Here is an 18,433-nt window from a genome sequence, read left to right on the forward strand (position 1 = left end):
CACACTTGACACAGGTGATAATCATGTGAGTTTGCGTGCGTGTGGGCATGGGCCAAGAGGCTCGACTCCCTAGCGTCTGGGCTAGAGAGTCTCCTCATTGGCAGAAGTGGCCGCAACAGGAGTGTTTGGCGGCACCAAACTGAGTCGCGCCATGTCTTGTCCAAGTTCTTCGCTAGTCCTTGCTGAACACGAAAGGGACAGGGTGCTGGGAGGTTGGAAGATGGTCGTGATAGAGTCTCACCTTTTGGACCTAGCGCCATCGCTGCGGTCCTTTCGACCATGAAGTACCGGTAAGTATCCATGGTAGCTATTCCGGTACTTCACAAGTCGGTAATTACCTGTTTACTTAGACTCGGAGGCTGTCGCTAATTGGCCTCAAATGAAGTACTACTACTGTTCGTGCTGATCACGGGGATGCATCCGGTCCCATCTCTTTGGCGTCCCCGCATGGCCAAGTCTGTGCTTTGCTTGCACGTGGCATACTGGCCTAAATCCGTCTGAGGAAACGCGAGAGTAAAGCGCAATTACCTACGGTAAAACGCAACGATATGGGGCAGAAAGGTACAGTTCTGGTAGGTACCTTGGGTATTTAACCCAGTAACTTGGAACCTTGACTGTCGGCTCATCTTTTGTCCTTTGTAAAAGCAAACCTTTGACGCCAGGATCAAGATACTTTGGCAATGGGATCACAACTGAACTCTTTTTTTTTCTCTCTCTACGGGGTACTTATATGGAACTCGGTAAAGGAAGTGTGGTAGGGTAGAGCAGGCTTGTCCAGGCATTTTCGATGGTGGTGGGGGTCGGTGGAATCGACATCATACCGTAGGTCGTATAGCAACAAGTTACCGAGGGAATACTTCGTAATTACAGCAGCACCCAATGACTTAAAGTTTTGTTCATGGGGCCAGTCTTTCAGCGCACCAAGTCCAACGTGGGGCGATCCCCATTTTAGTCCAGAACTACTTCGTAGAGCTTGAAAATCCAAATCACGACGCCAAATTGAGATTTGATTCATTGCCGATTACACATATTCGTCAGAATCAGGGTAGATCTGCAAACTCAATTGCCGGCAGTACGTGGTAAAAGGGGAAATTAGAAAACAAAAAGAAGAAAAAAAGAAGAGAGAAAAGCTTACTGCCATTGCTGGTTAAAGCTTTTAGACTTGAATCAGGTACCCGACTTATCGGTTAGGTTTCTTCGAAGGGGAAAAAAAGAAAACTCGATTCTGTCGTTATGGAAGATTGTGCGCCAGAGTTTTCCAGCTGGGATCCCATCTCGGAGCTAATCATCACATACAATGAGTTGAATAGCCCGCTGGCCGAGGAGCTCCAAGAGGAACCGAGCCCGTTAGAGTTCATGAGATATGTGGCTAGGAACACCCCTTTTGTCGTGAGGAAAGCCGCCAGCGGCTGGCAGGCAAGCAAGCATTGGGACGTTTCGTTTCTCAAAGAAACTCTCGTTGGACAGGATGTTAATGTTGCTGTGACACCTAAAGGGTATGTTTGTGCAAGATGCTTTCTTTTTTTTCTCAGGAACGGGGGTTTTTACCTGGAATGAAGGGGGGGATTGCTCCATACAGCGACCATAACAGCCAAAGCATACTACATATGTGCGCTAAGGGGGTATCTTCACATTACGAGGCTGATGGGCGTTTGAAACCCTAGGAATGCAGATGCCCCAACAAAACTGTCCGACGGCAGTTTAGTCTTTGCCAAGCCGTTGGAAGAGGACCAGGCTTTTGGCGATTTCATAGACTTTGTCGTACGTCAAGAGAAAAATTTAGCAAATCATGACGATGAGGACGAGATACGATATGCCCAGACCCGTGAGAGCCTACCTACCCTGCCATGCCATGCGGAAGCAGTTTCTCGTCATTTCACTGCTGCTGCACGTCTGATCCCACTTTGGGGGCCTATTTGACTGAATTGGTTGAACAATAGAAAATGACAACCTCCGACACGAATACGCCACCCTGTTCAGTCATGTACATCGCGATATTCCCTTTGCTCGCATTGCCCTCGACCGCGAGCCCGAGGCCATCAACCTGTGGATTGGTAACTCGCGATCCGTAACGGCCATGCACAAGGATGTAAGTTACTCGGCTATTTTGGGACACCGACCATGCAATACATATTAGAGATGAAATTTTGTTCCCGAGCCGAGGATGGATGGGGGAGAAAGAAGAAAAGAAAATAAAATAAAACTAACCTCCAACTCTTCTGTGTCCAGAACTATGAGAACATTTACGTTCAGATCCTCGGCCGGAAACACTTTGTCCTCTTGCCGCCGTTATGTCACCCGTGCGTTAATGAGCAGCGTCTGAGACCGGCGACTTATGCAAGGAAATCTTGCAACGACCCTGACGGCGGTGGCGGTGGCGGCACGGAAACAACTGCAACCGCTGGCAGCCTTGAACTTCAACTTGACGATAGTGAAAGCGAAGAGGTTCCCTTTGCCATTTGGGATGTTGACAGACCAGACGAGCAGGCAACGCCTTACTCAAAGCTTGCATGCCCCATGAGGGTTACCCTTGAGCCTGGTGATATGCTGTACCTCCCGGCCATGTGGTAAGCTTTTTTTTTTTTTTTTTTTTTTTTGCTTGGCGACAAAAGACAAAACAAATGTTTTGTTTCTGTTCATCTGTTCAGTACGTACTGATGAGTCGAACTGTTAGGTATCATAAAGTTTCGCAGTCATGTGGCGAACAGGGTGTATGCGTGGCCGTAAACTACTGGTAAGCAAGCTGTGCCCCCAAACCAACATCAATGACAAACGAACGACCCCTGAATTGCTTTGCTGACATGTAATGCTGCAGGTATGACATGGATTTCAGCGGGCCGCTTTATCCAATGTCGTCCTTTGTCAGAGCGGTCCACATGCGAGATGAAGTAAATGTTCTAAAGCAAGATGCACAAGAGAAGGAGGGATAGGGGTATTTTGTGACTAAGGGGTCGTTCTTACCACATATGCTCCATCGCTATCCACTCAACAATGCCAACGCTAACATGGTACTCTTGTCAAACCTCCAAACTTACCTGTGGTAAGCATTGTGCAAGAGAGCATCAGAGTAGTAGAGAGAACAATCTAGCGATCCCGAATGTCTACGCTCTTCCACGGTCAAATGGACTTGTGAGGTATAACCCGTGTTTCTACCTAAGGTACCTAGCCACAAATCAAACCATAGAATGGCTCAATACAAAACGAATACAACCGCATGAGACTCGGGGCTGAATAGCTTGCTCATCCATACCAGTAGGCAAAGACGAGCCCCTGAGCATATTCCCTGCGGATTGGTATGTCTTTACCATCTCATTGCCGATCGATTCTAGCATCCAATATTCACGCACAGCCCAAACTCAAGCGTCCGAGGCAGCGTGAAAACCCCTTTCAATGTCGCTGCCAGATCACAGTGAACACAAAAGCCACCTCGTCATGCTTCGCCTCCAACCTTGTCCTTCAACACCTCGATTGACACCATACGTCCGGTAGCATTGTAAAATCCGGCCTGCAGATCGAGCCAGCGCTCGACCCGACGCTTGCGCTCTAGAGTGCCCAGCACGGCACAGTTTTCCGCCGTCCAGCCGTTGCCGGGCATGGGGTCTGGGACTTGGACAGATGCGTAATGGGGACCGTGGACGCCGAGCCACGTCGCGACCCTGGCGCGACCAGCTCCTCCAGATGGGGCTGAGGAGCCGCCGTCGTCACTGACGGCGGTGGCTTTTACCATGTTCTTCTCCTTCATGATCTTCTTGACTTGTTCAGGTAGCTTGGGCTTTTTCTTCTGCTTCTGCTTCTTGTTGTTGTCGGCAGTAGAGACCTCGTTGTCGGCGTCACTGGCTGTGGTGTTGCCGGGGGCGACGTTGTTGTCGGCCAGTGTGGCGTCTGCGACGGCAGCAATAGGCGCACCCTCGACCTTCGTAGCTTTTCCGCCATCGTTTTTGGTATCGTTCATGTCCTTGCCTCGGCCATCGGGCTTCTCTTTGGCCTTCTCTTCCTCCTTGTCAGCACCACCGTCTCCAATTGTACTGAGATCTTTCCAACGCGCCTTGCACGAGTTCTTGTGCATGGAAATAGCAGACGCTATCGTCGCCCATGTCTCGCCGCCGTCCTTCATTGAACGGAGGAGGGCATCCTTTGAAGGAGTCCAACCGTCACCCGCCGCCGATGGTTTGGAAGTAGACTTGGTCTCCTCGGCTGGCTTTTCATCATCGCCAGTCTGTGTGCCTTCACTCTTGTCATTTATCGAAAGGTCTTCAGCTGTCTGTGTGCCGTCACTCTGTTCATTGATTGAGGGCGCGTCGGCGGTTTGTGTTCCTTCGCTTCGCTCGTTGATAGATGCATCCTCTGCTGTTTGGGTGCCCTCGCTCTGATCAGTTGAGGCTGCAACCCCCTCAGCGTTGCTTTCTTCTTTGCTTGACTCCTCGCCCGAAGCAGCTGCGGCGGCGCTTTCACTATCAGAAGCAGATGCAGACTCTCCAGATGTTGGCTCCACTGAGTCGGTTGATTCGGCGACGCTGGACTCGGTCTCTGTTGCTGCCTTCTTCTTCTGTTTCTTCTTGCATTTCTTGGGTAAAGCAGGCTTTGCATTGGAACATTCGACAGCCGCGTCGGAGTCACTGACATCGGTATCATACGGCGACGGCTTCAGAATGCTGACTGGTTTTTTGACTGACTTTGTAACGCTTTTTGTATCTTGTTTGCTGTTCTTTATGCAGACGTTTTTGAGGCAATTGACTTCCACATCTTGACTGAAGCCCTCAGAGCTTGAAAGGTCGGCATTGTCTGTTGACTGCATCTCGCTACCAGAGTCGTTTACGACGATGCTGAGGCTGTCGGTGGCGGGTTGCTCTTCTTTATGAGATGATTCTGGCTTGCTCCTTTTGGAGACAAGAAGTAGCTGACCAGAGAAAGCGTTGGTGACGTGGAACTTGTAGCCTCTCGAGTCCTTGCCGGGGGCCATTTTCGCGATGAAAGGGCTGGAAAATCTTCTGTCTAGGGGGTACAGAACGAAGTGGGATTAGAAGATAGGTGACAGAAAAAGAAACATACGGATGACAGAGAAACAATGTCAAAAGCTTGAGAAGCGAGGAATAACGAGGTTCAGGAGATGATTCGAGCGAAAGGATGCTGTGTCAAGATGACGATAAATAAGTGATGACACTGCATACAAATTGTACAGTCATTGGCAGTCAGCGAGTTTGAACGTAGCAGCTTGAAGGTTCCTGGATGGGAAAATAGTGGAAGGCACGATTAAAGGGTGGATAATTATCATTATATGGACCGCATGCTAAAAAGAGATTGTGCTACTGAGGATATATGTGTGTTTATCCGCAATTACGAAGGTCAAGCAAAGGGATCAAACAAACAAAAAAATCGACAAAAAGCTCGCCAGACAGCCCGGAGGGTGCCTGGTTACGAAAACCCCAGAGGGATTTTACTTCGGTCGCGGTGAGGATTGAACCTGCAGCCACGCTTGCTGGAAGATCTCGGGGGCCAGCCCCAAGATCTTCCAACTGCACCACCGGGGCAGGGAACGAATCCCAACGCCCCAGTGGTGCGGTGAAAGGATGCCGTTTTTTTGGGACTTATAAGGGCACGGGCGTTTGTTTGTGTGAGGTCAGAGGTGAGGCCAGAGTGAGAGGGGTGACCGACGACTGGCGGCTGGCAGTTTGCTGGCCGCAGGTATGAGCGAGGGGTCACGGGCCAGGGGGTGCGATATCGCTCCCCCCTTGGAACTTGTCGTTCCATACCGGCTTGCCAAACACGGCTGACTGAGTTTTACTTAGGCTTGACACAAAGCCAAAAGTAACTCCCCCTAATATATGCCTTGGTTTGACCAAAAGCATACACATAGACAGGTATATATGCCATAGTCAGCGTATATAGTCCCCCCTGAGACGTAGTAGCCACAACTCGAACTGCTCCTAAGGGGCTAGCTACACAGTAGCAGTTAAGTTTGATAGGACGGCAGTATTCTCTTTGATGATGGTAAGCTACTTCCAGGTTAACAGCCGCTCTGAAGTATATGGAAAGGATATGTGCCCTGCCTGGGTATCAAGTGTACTTACTTATAGGAGCTGGTCCAATCACATTATTGATTAAACGGCTGACTCATCTATTTCGAGAAACTATGGGGGGAGTATTGGCACAAGCTAAGATTGGATGGAGGTTCGTTAGTTGACACAAACTATCACATCTTCTCAAGGGACTTCTTGCTGAGGTGAACAAAACACCAAAAACCCGCAAGGCAGCAAATATGGCATCGGAATCAATGCCGGCTTTGCCAAGCAACTATGCGACGGCGCTACAGCTCATCGATGAAGCGCACGCGCAGGATCCCAGACAGGCCACGCCAAGGAGTACTGGAGCAGATGGCACCGATGTGCCCTTTGAGCTGGATTATGCTCAAAAAATGACCCGATGGCTGGCCAAAAGGTGCCCCGATGCATCGCCAGTACTGCAGCTTGCCTGCCGAGCGCAACATTTCCGAAGGTGCGCTCAACCTGTTCCATGGCTTGCCAGAAATCTCCAACCCACCCCCTACCAACCCTTACCTACCTACCAGGAGACCGCTTTGAGACTCACTTTACCACGTACGAGTGAGTGAGGTATTAGATGGGAGATTCCCCGCAGCAGCTATCCCATGACGCGTCCAGGCTATCTCACCTGGAGGGCCAAGCTCAAGGCACAGGCCGCAACTCAGGTGGCAGAATTACTATCGACCTCCGCCTCAATCCAACCGCCGCTGTCATCCGAAGAGGTGGACCGCATCGCGGCGCTGATACGCAAGGAGAATCTGGCTGCAGATCCCGAGGCGCAGGCGCTTGAGGACACAGCGTGCCTTGTCTTCCTCGATGACCAGTTTGACGACTTTGAGCGCAAGCCCGAGATAGACGAGGACAAGGTCGTAGGCATTTTGCAAAAGACGTGGGCCAAAATGAGCTCGCCCGGCCGGGAGCTGGCGCTCGCCATGGATTTGAGCGAGAGGACAAAGGCTTTGATTGGCAAAGCGCTGGCTTCGCCTTGATGGTGAAGAAAGAAGAAAGAAGGGCGGGTTCGGGTTTATCGTCCCGGGAATAACCGCGCTTGTTGGAGGAAAGAGTCTGTTTGGTGGGGTGGGTGCAAGGCAAAAAGGTGGGGGAATGGCGCGTTTGCAGGGTCTGGTGCGGTGTAATCGCACCCGCAGCTCTTTTTTTTGAAAAACAATTTTGACATATGAGACGCAAAGGGCGTGAGCTATGATCATTACAAGCGCCGTTGACCGAACCTCTTCAAATTGAGCTTACAAAAACTGGCTTCACAACCCTGGAAAACACCAATTTTCTCTTGACAAACTCTGCTTCTTCATTGCTTCTTTACTTCTCCAGACTTTATTAAATTTCACCACTCCGCCCCTCGGTATCAAATCGCCGCCACCATGACTGCCGAACCGCCCCCTAAGCGCAAGTGTCTCGGAGCCGACTGCGAGAACGATGCCGGCTCGCTGCAATGCCCGACCTGCTTGAAGCTAGGCATCAAGGATAGCTACTTCTGCTCGCAAGATTGCTTTAAGAAGAACTGGGTAAGCATCACAAGTATCCTACGACTTGCATTGCCGGTTGCCCCGGACCGGATCCCATGCCACAACCACACGAGCGAGTGCTGACCAGAGAACCGCGATGACGGGCTTGTACGAGTACAGGGAACGCACAAGGCTACCCACAAGCAAGAAAACAGTATTTTGAGCCACCTCTTTCCTCCAAAGGTCGTTTCTAAGCCAGATCCAGAAACCGGTCTCTTCAATCCCTTCCCGGCCTTCAACTTCTCAGGCCCCCTGCGCCCCGTTTACCCGCTTTCGGAACGCCGAAAGGTTCCCGCCTCGATCCCCCACCCCGACTATGCCGGCGACGGCATCCCGAAGCACGGCCGCTCTCTCGTGCGCTCCAACAAGATCGAGTGCCTCGACGCCAAGGCACAGGAGGGCATGCGCAAGGTCTGCCGTCTTGCGCGCGAAGTCCTCGACATTGCCGCCGCCGCCATCCACCCGGGTATCACGACCGACGAGATCGACAAGATCGTGCACGACGCATGTATCGAACGAAATGTGCGCCCCACCACCCATCCCCCTTGCTCCCCGGGAAGCCGGCGGCGGTCACACGAGAGCATACCAGATGCCCTCCGCGCCTTGCGAAAGCATCGGCACCCTGCTCAGGCAACGATTGCTCCGTGTGCTAACTTGAGGGCGTTCCTCTTGAACCATTAGTCCTACCCATCCCCGCTCAACTACAACCACTTCCCCAAGTCAGTGTGCACGTCACTAAACGAGGTCATTTGCCACGGCATCCCGGACAAGCGTCCCCTGGTGGACGGCGACATCCTGAACCTGGATGTCACATTATACCATGAAGGCTACCATGGCGACCTGAATGAGACGTACTACGTCGGCGACAAGGCGCTCGCAGACCCCGACGTCGTCCGTCTGGTTGAGACGACGCGCGAGTGTCTCGACGAGGCCATCAAGCTCGTCAAGCCCGGCACCCTCTTCCGCGAGTTTGGCAACGTCATCGAGAAGCACGCAAAGGCCAATAACTGCAGCGTCATTAGGACGTATGTCGGCCACGGCATCAACTCCGTCTTCCACTGCCCGCCAAACATTCCGCATTACGCCAAGAACAAGGCCGTTGGAGAGTGCAAGCCCGGCATGACGTTCACCATCGAGCCGATGTTGGCCCTCGGCAAGTACCGGGACATCACCTGGCCCGACAACTGGACCAGCACCACTATTGATGGAAAGCGGTCTGCGCAATTTGGTGAGTTGGCTCATGGCTGGATTATCCCAGACTAGGGAATCAAGCCCCCATTCCCTTCCTATTGTCTTGCTTTGATTGAGATTGGTAGACATGTACTTACTCGATCCTTTTCATTTAGAACACACTCTGCTTGTGACCGAGACTGGAGTCGAAGTCCTCACGGCAAGGAAAGCGGACTCTCCGGGTGGACCTGTGCCCTTGCCAACGGCATGACCGCCGGTCATTTAAAACGCCAATGGCAAGAATGATTAATGGCGATGTGGATTGATCCGTGATTATAGAACAGAGACTCAATATATCATCCGAATACCATGAATTTAAGCGTTGCTGTGGTCTGGCAGTTGTCAGGATCTCCTTGTTTTAAAAAAGGTTGAAAATTTTGGTGGTGTCCTGAGCAGCGGTAAATCTTTTGATGAATTTATAAGTAGTGCATCGGTAATTTTGATGGCGTTACTACGCAGGTGAGGGAGGATGCTACCCTTTTGGAGCCAGTAATCCACCCACTCGCTCCCTTGCGGAGTCATGTCATTGCCTGAACGAACCTTGATGGCTCATAACTAATAGTTTGACTAATGCTCAAGGTTCTGTTAGCTATGTCTATCGTCATCTCTTGCAGAGTCATGTACGTATAAGTAATGCCGTTATCAACAGTAAAAAGTACCTTGAAAACCCGAGATGCCCACTCAGTTTGTGGGCGGTAGGCATCTATGGCAGGCGAGACGTCTCGTTCGACGTCGGCGACAGTGACCATTGATTGGGTGAGGCCCACGGGGGCGTTAGCTGCGAGTAGAACCGTTTGGCTGTAACATCGCCAAGCTGTGACACCAGTGGCTCCTGATGAGATGATGCGGTTGAACCGTTCGTGAGATCGCCTCATTCTTTCATCACATCACTTGCTCAGTGGATGCTGCCGCCAAAGAACCCAAGCACATAGAACACATCACGCAGAAATCCATGGGCCAACCGACATGATAATAGGTTAAATTGCGTACACATGTCCAAGGGTTGATGTCCTCTACCTTCTTTTCTTGGCCTTTTGCGCCACCCTCTTCAGCGCCCTCATTTCCTTCTTCATCCTCGGGTCCACGATCTTGTACCTTCCCTTGATGCCCTGCGGCCTGCCCTTGATGCCCCTGTTTGCACCCTTGGCCACGACGACCTTGACGGCCTGCTTGGGCTTCTTCTTGGTAGCTTTGCGGAGCAGCTTGGCGATGCTCTCTGCCTTTTCCTTCTCCGTCATGCCCTCCTCGTTGACGAGCAGGTCCGACTTCTTTTTCAGCTTCTCGAGACGCTGGGCGGCCTTCATCTTCTTGCGGCCCTTGGCCTCGCGAACCTTCTTGATCGGGCGCGCGTTGAACGCCCGCATCTTCTCCTTGATGGCCGCGGCAGCAGCTGTAAAGTAGGGGGAAAGGTTAGTGAGAATGACTTGGCATCTTAGGCACTTGGATTTACATGTGAAACTTACCCTTTGTAATTGGCTTTTGGGGCTTGTCGTGTTTTGTTTCATCGTCCAGAAACCATTCTGGCAGGCCCTCCCTATCCTTAAATGCGTGCTTGTTGAAGCCGTCGTCAATCACATCATGTGAAGACTTTTGACCCGTGGCAAGCTGATGGGCTAGGGTCATGGCTTCTGCCGTAATGATATCGATGTCTAATTGAATGTTAGCATGCGACGATGAAAATGAAACCGCATTGACGTTGTACTCGCCTAGCCTGCCGTCCTTGGTTCGCTTGTCCTCGTCTTCCCAATCATCTTCTTTACCGCTCTTGACGACCTCGAAACCGCCGTCGCTCTCATCATCAGAGTCGTCGTCCTTGACTTGCTGTGCCTTTTGAGCGGCCTTCTTGGCCTTCTTGGCAGCCTTTTTATCTGCGGTCTTTTCCTTTGTCTTCTTAGAATCGGCTTTGGATACTGTGTCCTCCATATCGGCATCCTCATCCTCTCCAGCCAAAGCGGCCCGGAGCTCCTCGTCCATTGGCTCATCCATATCGCCATCAAGCTCCTTGAATATATCCTGGTTAAAGAAGGCCCGGGCACGTTTTGACAGCCCCGAATTGTCTGAAGGGGTAGTGTCGAGGTCTGTCAGTAGAGATTTTCTCGGGGCTGTGTCGTCTTCATCATCCGAATCGCCACTGCTTTCCTCCTCAAGCTCGCTGTCGTCGCTGATTTCGTCCGCCTTCTCGTTGTCCGACACACCTTCCCACTCCTCATCGCCATCTCCGTTTCGCGCCTGCCGAGCCTTCTTGGCCCGATATTTGGCGTCCGATGCAGCTTTGCGCTCCCTGAACTGGTCGTACATGTCATCAAGCTCAGTTTCCAGGCGGTCAAGCTCTTCATCGCTCTCGTCGTCTGTTTCGCCCGATGATCCGATACCACTGTCGCGGTCCTTCTTCGCATCTGCTTCACTGGCAACAACCATCTTTCCCTTGGCCAGCCGTCGCATGACGTCTCCCTTTTCGACTGCCCTGAGAGCAAACATGGCGTCCTCACCTTCAGGACCCGCCTGCTCGACACCAATATCCATGGGTGCAACCATGTGCATCTGCATACGAACAATGTCTTTTTGTTTCCGCTCGTTCTCCTTGCGCCGTTCCCGCTTCTTTTTGGTGCTGTTGCGTTCTTTCAGTTTCTCCAACTCGTGTTGTATCCTCATCTCCTCGTCCATAGACTCGATTTTTGCAACCTCCTCGGCGGCAGCGACAGCAGCAGCGGCCTCCTCTTCCTTCTTGACGGACTTCTTGGTAGGGAAGCCTAGCTTTTCCCGGACAGCCAGGCGCCATTTGAGAAGCAGCTTGAACTCTTTCCTTCCCAACACCTTCAAATCAGCGCAGCATGTGCGGATCTCATCTGTCGTCTCTGGCAGCTTTTCCAGCACAGCAAGAGCAACGTCCCCATTCTTTGATTGCTCCAGACTCAACCGGTTTGTGCTGCCCAGAATAGCAATCGGATCGGTAGACTGGATAAACTCGTAAGCCGGAAGCTCCTTGTATTGTGTGTAGTCTCCCTCTTCGTAACCATCACGCTTTCTCTTCTTGATCTCAGGCTTGTAAACCTTAGCCTCGTTATTCGGTGTAGGATCCGCCAGCTCGGCAAACACGGCGCGGGGGTCCAGGAATTTCGGGTCAATGCGCTTGGGAGCCTTGAAGCCCCGGCATACGACGAAAATCTCGGCCGACACATTACGGGAGGACGGTGGCTTTGTCGCTTCGACCTTCTTGAACAGTTGGTTGAAGACCCAGAGCATCGAGTTGTAATCCTTGGACCTGAAGACCTTGGTAACAAACGTTCCGCCTTCAACCAGGAACTCGGTGGCCAGCTTCATGGCCTGCAGCGTTAGCTCGGCCTGGTTGAAAGAATCCTGCACCCAAGCGGTACCGACGTTGGGTGCACCATCGTGTAGAACCGTGTCCGCTTTCCACGTCTTGAGGTGCTGTCTAATCGTCGCCCTGCACTTTTCGGTGGTAATATCGCTCTGAAAGGTTATAACCTTGGGAATCGGCTTGATGGGCGCAAGATCAACTCCGACAATCAAGCTGCTGACTGGCATCACCTCGGCAGCCACTTGACACCATGACTGTGCACCGCAAGGTTTTGTTAGTGACGATACTTGGCTTTTCTATTTCATTATCAGACAATTCGGGGTGAACCAACGCCAGGAGCTGCGCAAAGGTCGAGCAAGACCTTGCTCTTCTCGAGGAAGCCATATTTCTTGTTCAGCTGTATCAACTTGAAAGCGGCACGAGCGCGATATCCCTTCTCCTTGGCGAGCTTGTACCACTTGTCAAGACGACCTTTTCCGTGTTTCTTTTGGATAGCCATGATCGGTCAGTTTTCGCGAATCGTCGCGGGCTGGCGAAAGTGACCTGTTGTCCAAGTTGTTGATCAAAAGTCGGGACGGTTATGCATAGAACTTGGTCCAGCCCCTCCGCGCAATAATTGTCGGCGACAGGGCGGAGGAGACCCGACTTCTGATTTTTTTTTGACCAGGGTCCTCGATAACGGGACGCTGCGACTGCCTCACGTGCTGATAAGAGCTTCGTGCCAGCCGTTTTGTACATGGGTCCCCGCTAAAGGCCAAGGCCCAAAAAGGACTTTACAGGGGTAAGGGGATGTGCTGAGGCTGGAGCTGGCGCCAAGAAACCACTTAAACCCAAAAAGTGGAGTGAGAAGCAAGCTATGTCGCGGCACATCGCGTCTGCACGCGAATTTGCGTGTGGCGTGGACGGAGCACGTCACGACTGATGGACACTGAAAAGCCGTGGGGGCTCCTCTTTCCACTGCAAAGCTTGGAGCATCATCATCGAGCACATTATTCTACAAGCCCCAATCGAACTCGATTCCAATTGTTTTGGACGATTTAATTAGGTTTGCATCCAAAGCTGCTTATTTTCTGTTATTATTTATCCAATTTCTTATTTACGTCTAGGTCTTTTATGGCCCCCTGAGACGTATACTATCGCACCTCCCTGTCTCCATACGTCCTCGGTACAATGTTCCAGGAAGCTACTCCTCCCCCAAGCAGTCCTGTCTGCGAGGGCAGGAGTAATCAAATGGGACATGTTCCATTCACACAAACTGTTCAAAAGCCTCTAGGCCTGCCGCTAAGGACACCCAGGAAGCTTCAAGGCATCGTCAACAGCAGCAGCCCGGCATACTGGGCAAACACACCTGCTCCAAGCTCACCGGCCGACCTCGGTCCTTCAACATCACCAACATTGATTCGCGCGGCCCCCGTCACTCGATCATCCAACAATAAGAACAAAGAACGGAAGCCACCCTCTGTTACCCCTCGGAGGTTCACGAGATTCTTCCACGGTCAACGAAAAGTTCCAGCTGTCAGGTGTGCCCTAAACGACATAACCAAGGCCTCGCTTAACGAAGTCGAGCAGCAATCACCATCCCGCCTTGATGGCGACAGAGATATATCCATGGACTCTGGGCTTGCTATCAACAAACGCCCGATAACACATGCTTTGGGCTTTGATTCTGCAGAGCTTGGTCGCGATTTTAAGCGGCAAAATAGGGAACTTGGTCCAGGCCTCCTGAACGTTGGCTTGAGTCAACAATCCCAAAATGCTCCCGAGGCTATATTCAGCACCCCTGAACCTGTCCAAAGAAGTCTTCTGAGCCAGCGAAGCACTGCTGGTCAAATCTTCCAAAGGGAATTAGGGGACATCGATCGCGCATTTGATATTCTGGACTTGGCACATCCCGTCCTGGACTGGAGACACCAAACCGCAGACTTTTGCTCATCTTTTGACTATGTTCACGACACAACTGCTGTTGCCCGGCCAGGTCAGGCCCGGGGTACCATCTTCTCACAGGCAGCATGCAACAGTATGTACATCACCGAACCACTTTACCCTTGGTTATATAAGCTCGCTCCTGCTGGCACTGATTACTAATTTTCTTTCTACATTATTTAGCAAGCAATATGGTGTTCATCGGCGACGACATGGGCGAGGTTCGCCTACTGGATACTGAAACTCCCGGCGATGATGGATTTAAAAAGTGCCACCTGCGATGGACTGCACATGGGAACGCCGTCACCGATGTCGCATTGTCGTCCGATGATCTGCGAGCAGCCACTGCCTCGGCCGACCGGTCTGGTATCGTTTGGGATATGATGACTCAGAAGCCCCTGGCACTCCTCGACTGCGGTAGCTCTGCAAAGTCGATCCGTTTTCAGCCTGGCCAAGGTGTCAGCAATGTCGTCGCAACCAGCACCCGTGACGGCATCGTCCAAATATGGGACCTTCGGTGCAAAAACAGCCGCTATAGCGAGTGGAGCCAGGGTACCGTCGACGAAGAGGAATACCTTCGCGTTGCCAACATCCCGCCATGGAACACGTTCGTTTCGGGGTCTACCGTACCCTGGGCCACCAAGAGCTCCTCCAGCTCTCAATCATCCCGGACCGTGGTGACAGCCCTTGAGTTTCTTCCTGCCGGCAAGGAGCATCTGGTGATATCATCTTGCGAAGCAAACGCTACCATAAAGCTCTGGGACATTCGCGCCATCCGCCATCAGCTCGAAGCCAACAACAACGCAAGCAAGCCCCTATCATGCGTCGCCCCTCCACCTAGCCACAAGGCCTCGCGCAACTGGGGCATTAGCTCCATGACCCTTGGTACCGACGGAGCACGCCTCTACGCCCTCTGCAAGGACAACACGGTGTATGCGTATTCGACGGCGCACATGGCTCTGGGCCACGTCCCCGAGCTGGAGCAGCGCCACAACCCTTTGCCTCGGAGGAACGCGGCGGTCCACCAGGGGCTCGCCCCGTTGTATGGCTTCCGCCATGCGCTTTTCACCTCGCCAACCTTCTTCGTCAAATGCGCCATACGCCCCGCCCGAGACGGCCGCTCGGAGCTGCTGGCAGTTGGCAGCGGACACGGCACACCTGTGCTTTTCCCCACGGACGAGCGCTACTTGCACTCACAGCCAACAGCCGCCTCTTGGTCCTCATCGGTCAAGGATCGCACCGACGCCAAACAGGACAAGGCCTGGACCGACGAAGGTTCCTGGGGCTTCCCCGCCAACACGAAGCACCTGGCCCCGCGCGCCGGCGAGACGACGCCCATTTATACCAGCGGCACTCCGCTGATTCACGGTCACGGTAAGGAGGCGACCTCGGTCTCTTTCACCCGCGACGGCCGCCTGGTTTCGGCGTCGGACGACTTTACAGCCCGCGTCTGGGCCGAGGACCGTGAACAGGCCAAGCAGCTGCGCTGTGGCGGCTGGACCGGCGGTCAGCGCTGGGGTTGGGGCTGGGCAAGCGTGGAAATGGACCTTGATCAGGATGAAGTCGAGGACGAGTTTTGATCGGGGTTTTCTCGCCATGATGGAGCCTTTCTTGTTTCTTTTGTTTGTGGGATAACCATCACACTGTACCAGCCTGGGCTTGGGAGATTTGATGTTGCATTTGCATAATGGTGCGTGCATTGTTTGGAGTTTAGGTCTGCTTTGAGAAACGGGCTTTGGTGTATGGGAGTTTTCAAATGGGCATTTGCTCTTGATGTTTGTGGATCATAGGTCATTGAATAGGCCAATACTTTGCAACAGTCGGCATACCGCATTGCTTGGAGCAATTAGCACAAGTATGATTAGATAGTTAGGTAGATATATACAAGCGCAATGGTGCTGTCATGTCGTAGTCACCACCTCGAAATGTGGGAAGTTGGTTCTTACTGCCTGGTATCGGAGGGAAGCGTGAACGAGGAATCCTGCGAGTGCATAAAATCTAGGTGTCAATGCGTATACATGGGTATCTTGTGCTATTGTTGCGTATTAGGTGTAAAGGGAAAAAAACCGCCAACTCCAGTCTCGTCATCACATAACCAATCCAACAGTTCTAAACTAGAGAGTCCCATTGGGTATCTACAGGCGAAGCTTCCGCAAAACTGACCGCAAACCCAGACACTGAAGCACGCTCACTGCCATAAGACATCTCTCAGGTGGCATCACGATCCTGCTTCTTGGATTTCTTGCCAACGCCAATGGTCGCCGCCTTTCTCTTCAACGTCGCCTTGGCCGAACGCTCTTTGGATACTGCGATGCTATCCCTGAGCCGACCCGAGGCCAGAATCTCGGTCCAGGACTTGCTGAAGTTGCGCTGGGAGGTCGTCTCTTTGCCCGCATTGACGTCGGCGCAGACGCTGTGGACGCCACCCCCGCCGAAAAAATGACCACTGGTGGTGTTGGGCAGTAGGCCAAGCCTCGCGGCTTCGGGCCATATTCCCAGGTCATTCTTTGCCTCCGCTGACTAGGCGATAGACGACGGGCCTGGGGTGGGGGGCAGGTTGCTACTGGGACTTAGACCGGGCTGTACGCCTGTCGTTGCTGGCGTGCCACAAATCCTGTCGAGATCTTCGATGATATGAATCAGGGATTCGAAAATGCACTTGGCTTCCCGTACTACGTCGTCCAGTCTAGCCGGGGTGAGCGAGGCCTCTGCTGTCTCTATGCGGCTCTTGAACGCTTCTTTGAGATCCTCGCCGTCCCGCTCCGTCGAAAAGTGCAGAAAATCAAGTGGTAGCCTGTGCCCGCCATCACCATCAAGGAAACGAACACACGAGGGATGCTCGCCTTCGTTGTCTGCAAATCCTGGATCTTCTATGGCGGTTCGTCCTGAGACGGACTGTCGTTGACTTGGGGCTATTCGTCCTGGGTTCGCCGCCCAAAATGGTAGGTCTGGGTCACCGACAGCGTTTTCGAGAGTTGCCCGCATGAACCGCCCGCCCGAGAAAAGCGCCATGTACATGACCCATCCGTAAGCAAGCAAAACGTGCGGGTTTTCACAAACCGACTCGTTCATGTGTCTGACCATGTGCGCAAGTGCACCATCACCCGTCGTGATGGCGCGTACCTCGGCCGTTACTTCGTCCCTGGACCAGCCCGTCAGAGCGCGGATGTCTGCCACCAGCCTCGGCGTCCGTTCCAGCTTGGGATCGTGCATATCAGCCAGAAGTTCCCGAGTCCTCTTGTTGGACTTTGTCTTTGTGGAAAATGGCCAGGGGAAGGTAGGTTGCTTGTGGTTTATCCTTCCAAGTGGAATCATCTTTGCCCAGAACAGGTCGTCTGACTTTTCATTGTCTAGCCTTTGATAGTCGAGTATTTGCCGCCATAATGACTCAAAGGCAATGTAGATAGAGGCTATGTGTAGTATGCCCGAAGTGTATAGTGAAGGGTTTTGCGCTCTTGGTGGAAGCGCCAATGGTAGTCGATCCAGTATAAGCTTATTAAGCGTTCGATGTACTAGCCTAGTGGAAGCATTGATCTTCTTGCCCAAGCCTTTGTTGGCGTCCTCTTTGGAAGAGTCTGGAAGAGCCATGGGTGACGGCGATGTAAGTGGGCGACGAGGATCTGAGCGCCTTGTCCAGGGTATGTAGGCTTTCAGGCAAAGGGGAACCCTCTTATGCAGAGGCCCTTGACAGAGATGGTAGCGGGTTGGACCAAAATCTGAAGAGTTGAATAAACAAAACTGCCAAGTTCTACAATATAAGCAAGTTGAGAGCCGTGGAAAAGGATGTAAGGAAATAGGTTCAGGTGATTTGTTGCTACATTAAAATCGATCTGGGGGAGGGGGGGTCTGTAGTATGATCGATTTTGACGGCCGTGAATACTGTTTTTTGGAGAGAGAAACTGCGGGGAGCAGATAAAATGATGGGCCCTGCGAAAGGTCTGGACCGGCTGGCTGGTTGCTTGCAATAAAACAAAAGGAAGGAGCGATACCAAAAAAAATAAAATAATAATAATAATAATAATAACTCTACAAAAGTACCCCAGTGGAGGCAACGACACCCCTTGACTGAGCTAGCGTGAAGGAGAGTCCGATGAACTAGAAAGGAGCCCTCTGCAGCCCTAGGGACGGGACGGGAAGTAACAATGTGGTGATGCGATCGAAAATGTGATGACGAAAGCAGCCAAGAGGCAAGAGAATGGATGGCATACGTAGGTACATACATACCTAGGTACAGATAAGAATACCTAGGAAGAGAAGCGGGCTGAAGATAATAAGAGGGAAAAAAAGAGATTGGTGTCTTTCTTGTTTTGTTCAGATAAAGAATACATCAGTGGCAACCAACGCAATCATCCCTAATTTTTTTGCCTGTTTTACCGGGTCTGACTGAAGGGCGAAACGGC

General features: G+C 52.2%; 6 protein-coding genes across 7 annotated transcripts; 3 read left to right on the forward strand and 3 right to left on the reverse strand.

Moving 5' to 3' along the window:
• Nucleotides 1-961: 961 nt before the first annotated feature.
• Nucleotides 962-3,215, forward strand: MGG_08136 (uncharacterized protein). The gene is made up of 6 exons (XM_003715051.1): nucleotides 962-1,496; nucleotides 1,665-1,825; nucleotides 1,941-2,089; nucleotides 2,230-2,567; nucleotides 2,675-2,734; nucleotides 2,816-3,215. Exons 1-6 carry the CDS (start codon nucleotides 1,234-1,236, stop codon nucleotides 2,928-2,930), a joined length of 1,086 nt encoding a protein of 361 aa, XP_003715099.1. The 5' UTR covers nucleotides 962-1,233; the 3' UTR covers nucleotides 2,931-3,215.
• Nucleotides 3,216-3,220: 5 nt separating this feature from the next.
• On the reverse strand, nucleotides 3,221-7,023 carry MGG_08137 (uncharacterized protein). Its single transcript, XM_003715052.1, has 2 exons — nucleotides 6,069-7,023; nucleotides 3,221-5,993 (listed from the first exon to the last, which is right to left on the reverse strand). Exon 2 carries the CDS (start codon nucleotides 4,958-4,960, stop codon nucleotides 3,431-3,433), a length of 1,530 nt encoding a protein of 509 aa, XP_003715100.1. The 5' UTR covers nucleotides 4,961-5,993; nucleotides 6,069-7,023; the 3' UTR covers nucleotides 3,221-3,430.
• A 226-nt stretch (nucleotides 7,024-7,249) lies between these two features.
• On the forward strand, nucleotides 7,250-9,226 carry MGG_08139. 2 transcript variants are annotated; one of them, XM_003715053.1, is made up of 5 exons: nucleotides 7,250-7,561; nucleotides 7,682-7,715; nucleotides 7,767-8,083; nucleotides 8,243-8,789; nucleotides 8,908-9,226. In XM_003715053.1, exons 1-5 carry the CDS (start codon nucleotides 7,418-7,420, stop codon nucleotides 9,000-9,002), a joined length of 1,137 nt encoding a protein of 378 aa, XP_003715101.1. In that variant the 5' UTR covers nucleotides 7,250-7,417; the 3' UTR covers nucleotides 9,003-9,226. The 2 variants fall into 2 exon arrangements, with proteins under 2 accessions (XP_003715101.1, XP_003715102.1); XM_003715054.1 differs by having other exon boundaries at nucleotides 7,682-8,083.
• Nucleotides 9,227-9,661: 435 nt separating this feature from the next.
• MGG_08140 (AdoMet-dependent rRNA methyltransferase SPB1) lies at nucleotides 9,662-12,727 on the reverse strand. Its single transcript, XM_003715055.1, has 4 exons — nucleotides 12,442-12,727; nucleotides 10,498-12,364; nucleotides 10,255-10,440; nucleotides 9,662-10,181 (listed from the first exon to the last, which is right to left on the reverse strand). Exons 1-4 carry the CDS (start codon nucleotides 12,607-12,609, stop codon nucleotides 9,805-9,807), a joined length of 2,598 nt encoding a protein of 865 aa, XP_003715103.1. The 5' UTR covers nucleotides 12,610-12,727; the 3' UTR covers nucleotides 9,662-9,804.
• A 299-nt stretch (nucleotides 12,728-13,026) lies between these two features.
• Nucleotides 13,027-15,956, forward strand: MGG_08141 (WD repeat-containing protein). Its single transcript, XM_003715056.1, has 2 exons — nucleotides 13,027-14,127; nucleotides 14,217-15,956. The coding sequence occupies exons 1-2, from the start codon at nucleotides 13,281-13,283 to the stop codon at nucleotides 15,611-15,613; spliced, it is 2,244 nt and encodes a 747-aa protein (XP_003715104.1). The 5' UTR covers nucleotides 13,027-13,280; the 3' UTR covers nucleotides 15,614-15,956.
• A 285-nt stretch (nucleotides 15,957-16,241) lies between these two features.
• On the reverse strand, nucleotides 16,242-17,621 carry MGG_08142 (uncharacterized protein; the record flags this gene model as incomplete). The annotated part of the gene is made up of 2 exons (XM_003715057.1): nucleotides 16,242-16,479; nucleotides 16,555-17,621. 2 exons carry the CDS (start codon nucleotides 17,619-17,621, stop codon nucleotides 16,242-16,244), a joined length of 1,305 nt encoding a protein of 434 aa, XP_003715105.1.
• Nucleotides 17,622-18,433: the final 812 nt, after the last annotated feature.

The sequence above is a fragment of the Pyricularia oryzae genome, chromosome 2 (assembly GCF_000002495.2).
Source record: "Pyricularia oryzae 70-15 chromosome 2, whole genome shotgun sequence".
Taxonomy (NCBI): Eukaryota; Fungi; Ascomycota; class Sordariomycetes; order Magnaporthales; family Pyriculariaceae; genus Pyricularia; species Pyricularia oryzae.

Coding starts and splice junctions, on each gene's coding strand:
- MGG_08136 (XM_003715051.1), top strand. CDS start 1,234: ATGGAAGATTGTGCGCCAGAGTTTTCCAGCTGGGATCCCATCTCGGAG. Junction 2,090..2,229: donor TAACGGCCATGCACAAGGAT/GTAAGTTACTCG, acceptor TTCTGTGTCCAG/AACTATGAGAACATTTACGT. Junction 2,735..2,815: donor TGCGTGGCCGTAAACTACTG/GTAAGCAAGCTG, acceptor GTAATGCTGCAG/GTATGACATGGATTTCAGCG.
- MGG_08137 (XM_003715052.1), bottom strand. CDS start 4,960: ATGGCCCCCGGCAAGGACTCGAGAGGCTACAAGTTCCACGTCACCAAC.
- MGG_08139 (XM_003715054.1), top strand. CDS start 7,418: ATGACTGCCGAACCGCCCCCTAAGCGCAAGTGTCTCGGAGCCGACTGC. Junction 7,562..7,681: donor ATTGCTTTAAGAAGAACTGG/GTAAGCATCACA, acceptor GTACGAGTACAG/GGAACGCACAAGGCTACCCA. Junction 8,790..8,907: donor AAAGCGGTCTGCGCAATTTG/GTGAGTTGGCTC, acceptor CTTTTCATTTAG/AACACACTCTGCTTGTGACC.
- MGG_08140 (XM_003715055.1), bottom strand. CDS start 12,609: ATGGCTATCCAAAAGAAACACGGAAAAGGTCGTCTTGACAAGTGGTAC. Junction 10,441..10,497: donor AACCAAGGACGGCAGGCTAG/GCGAGTACAACG, acceptor ACATTCAATTAG/ACATCGATATCATTACGGCA. Junction 10,182..10,254: donor CCAAAAGCCAATTACAAAGG/GTAAGTTTCACA, acceptor CCTACTTTACAG/CTGCTGCCGCGGCCATCAAG.
- MGG_08141 (XM_003715056.1), top strand. CDS start 13,281: ATGTTCCAGGAAGCTACTCCTCCCCCAAGCAGTCCTGTCTGCGAGGGC. Junction 14,128..14,216: donor CTCACAGGCAGCATGCAACA/GTATGTACATCA, acceptor TACATTATTTAG/CAAGCAATATGGTGTTCATC.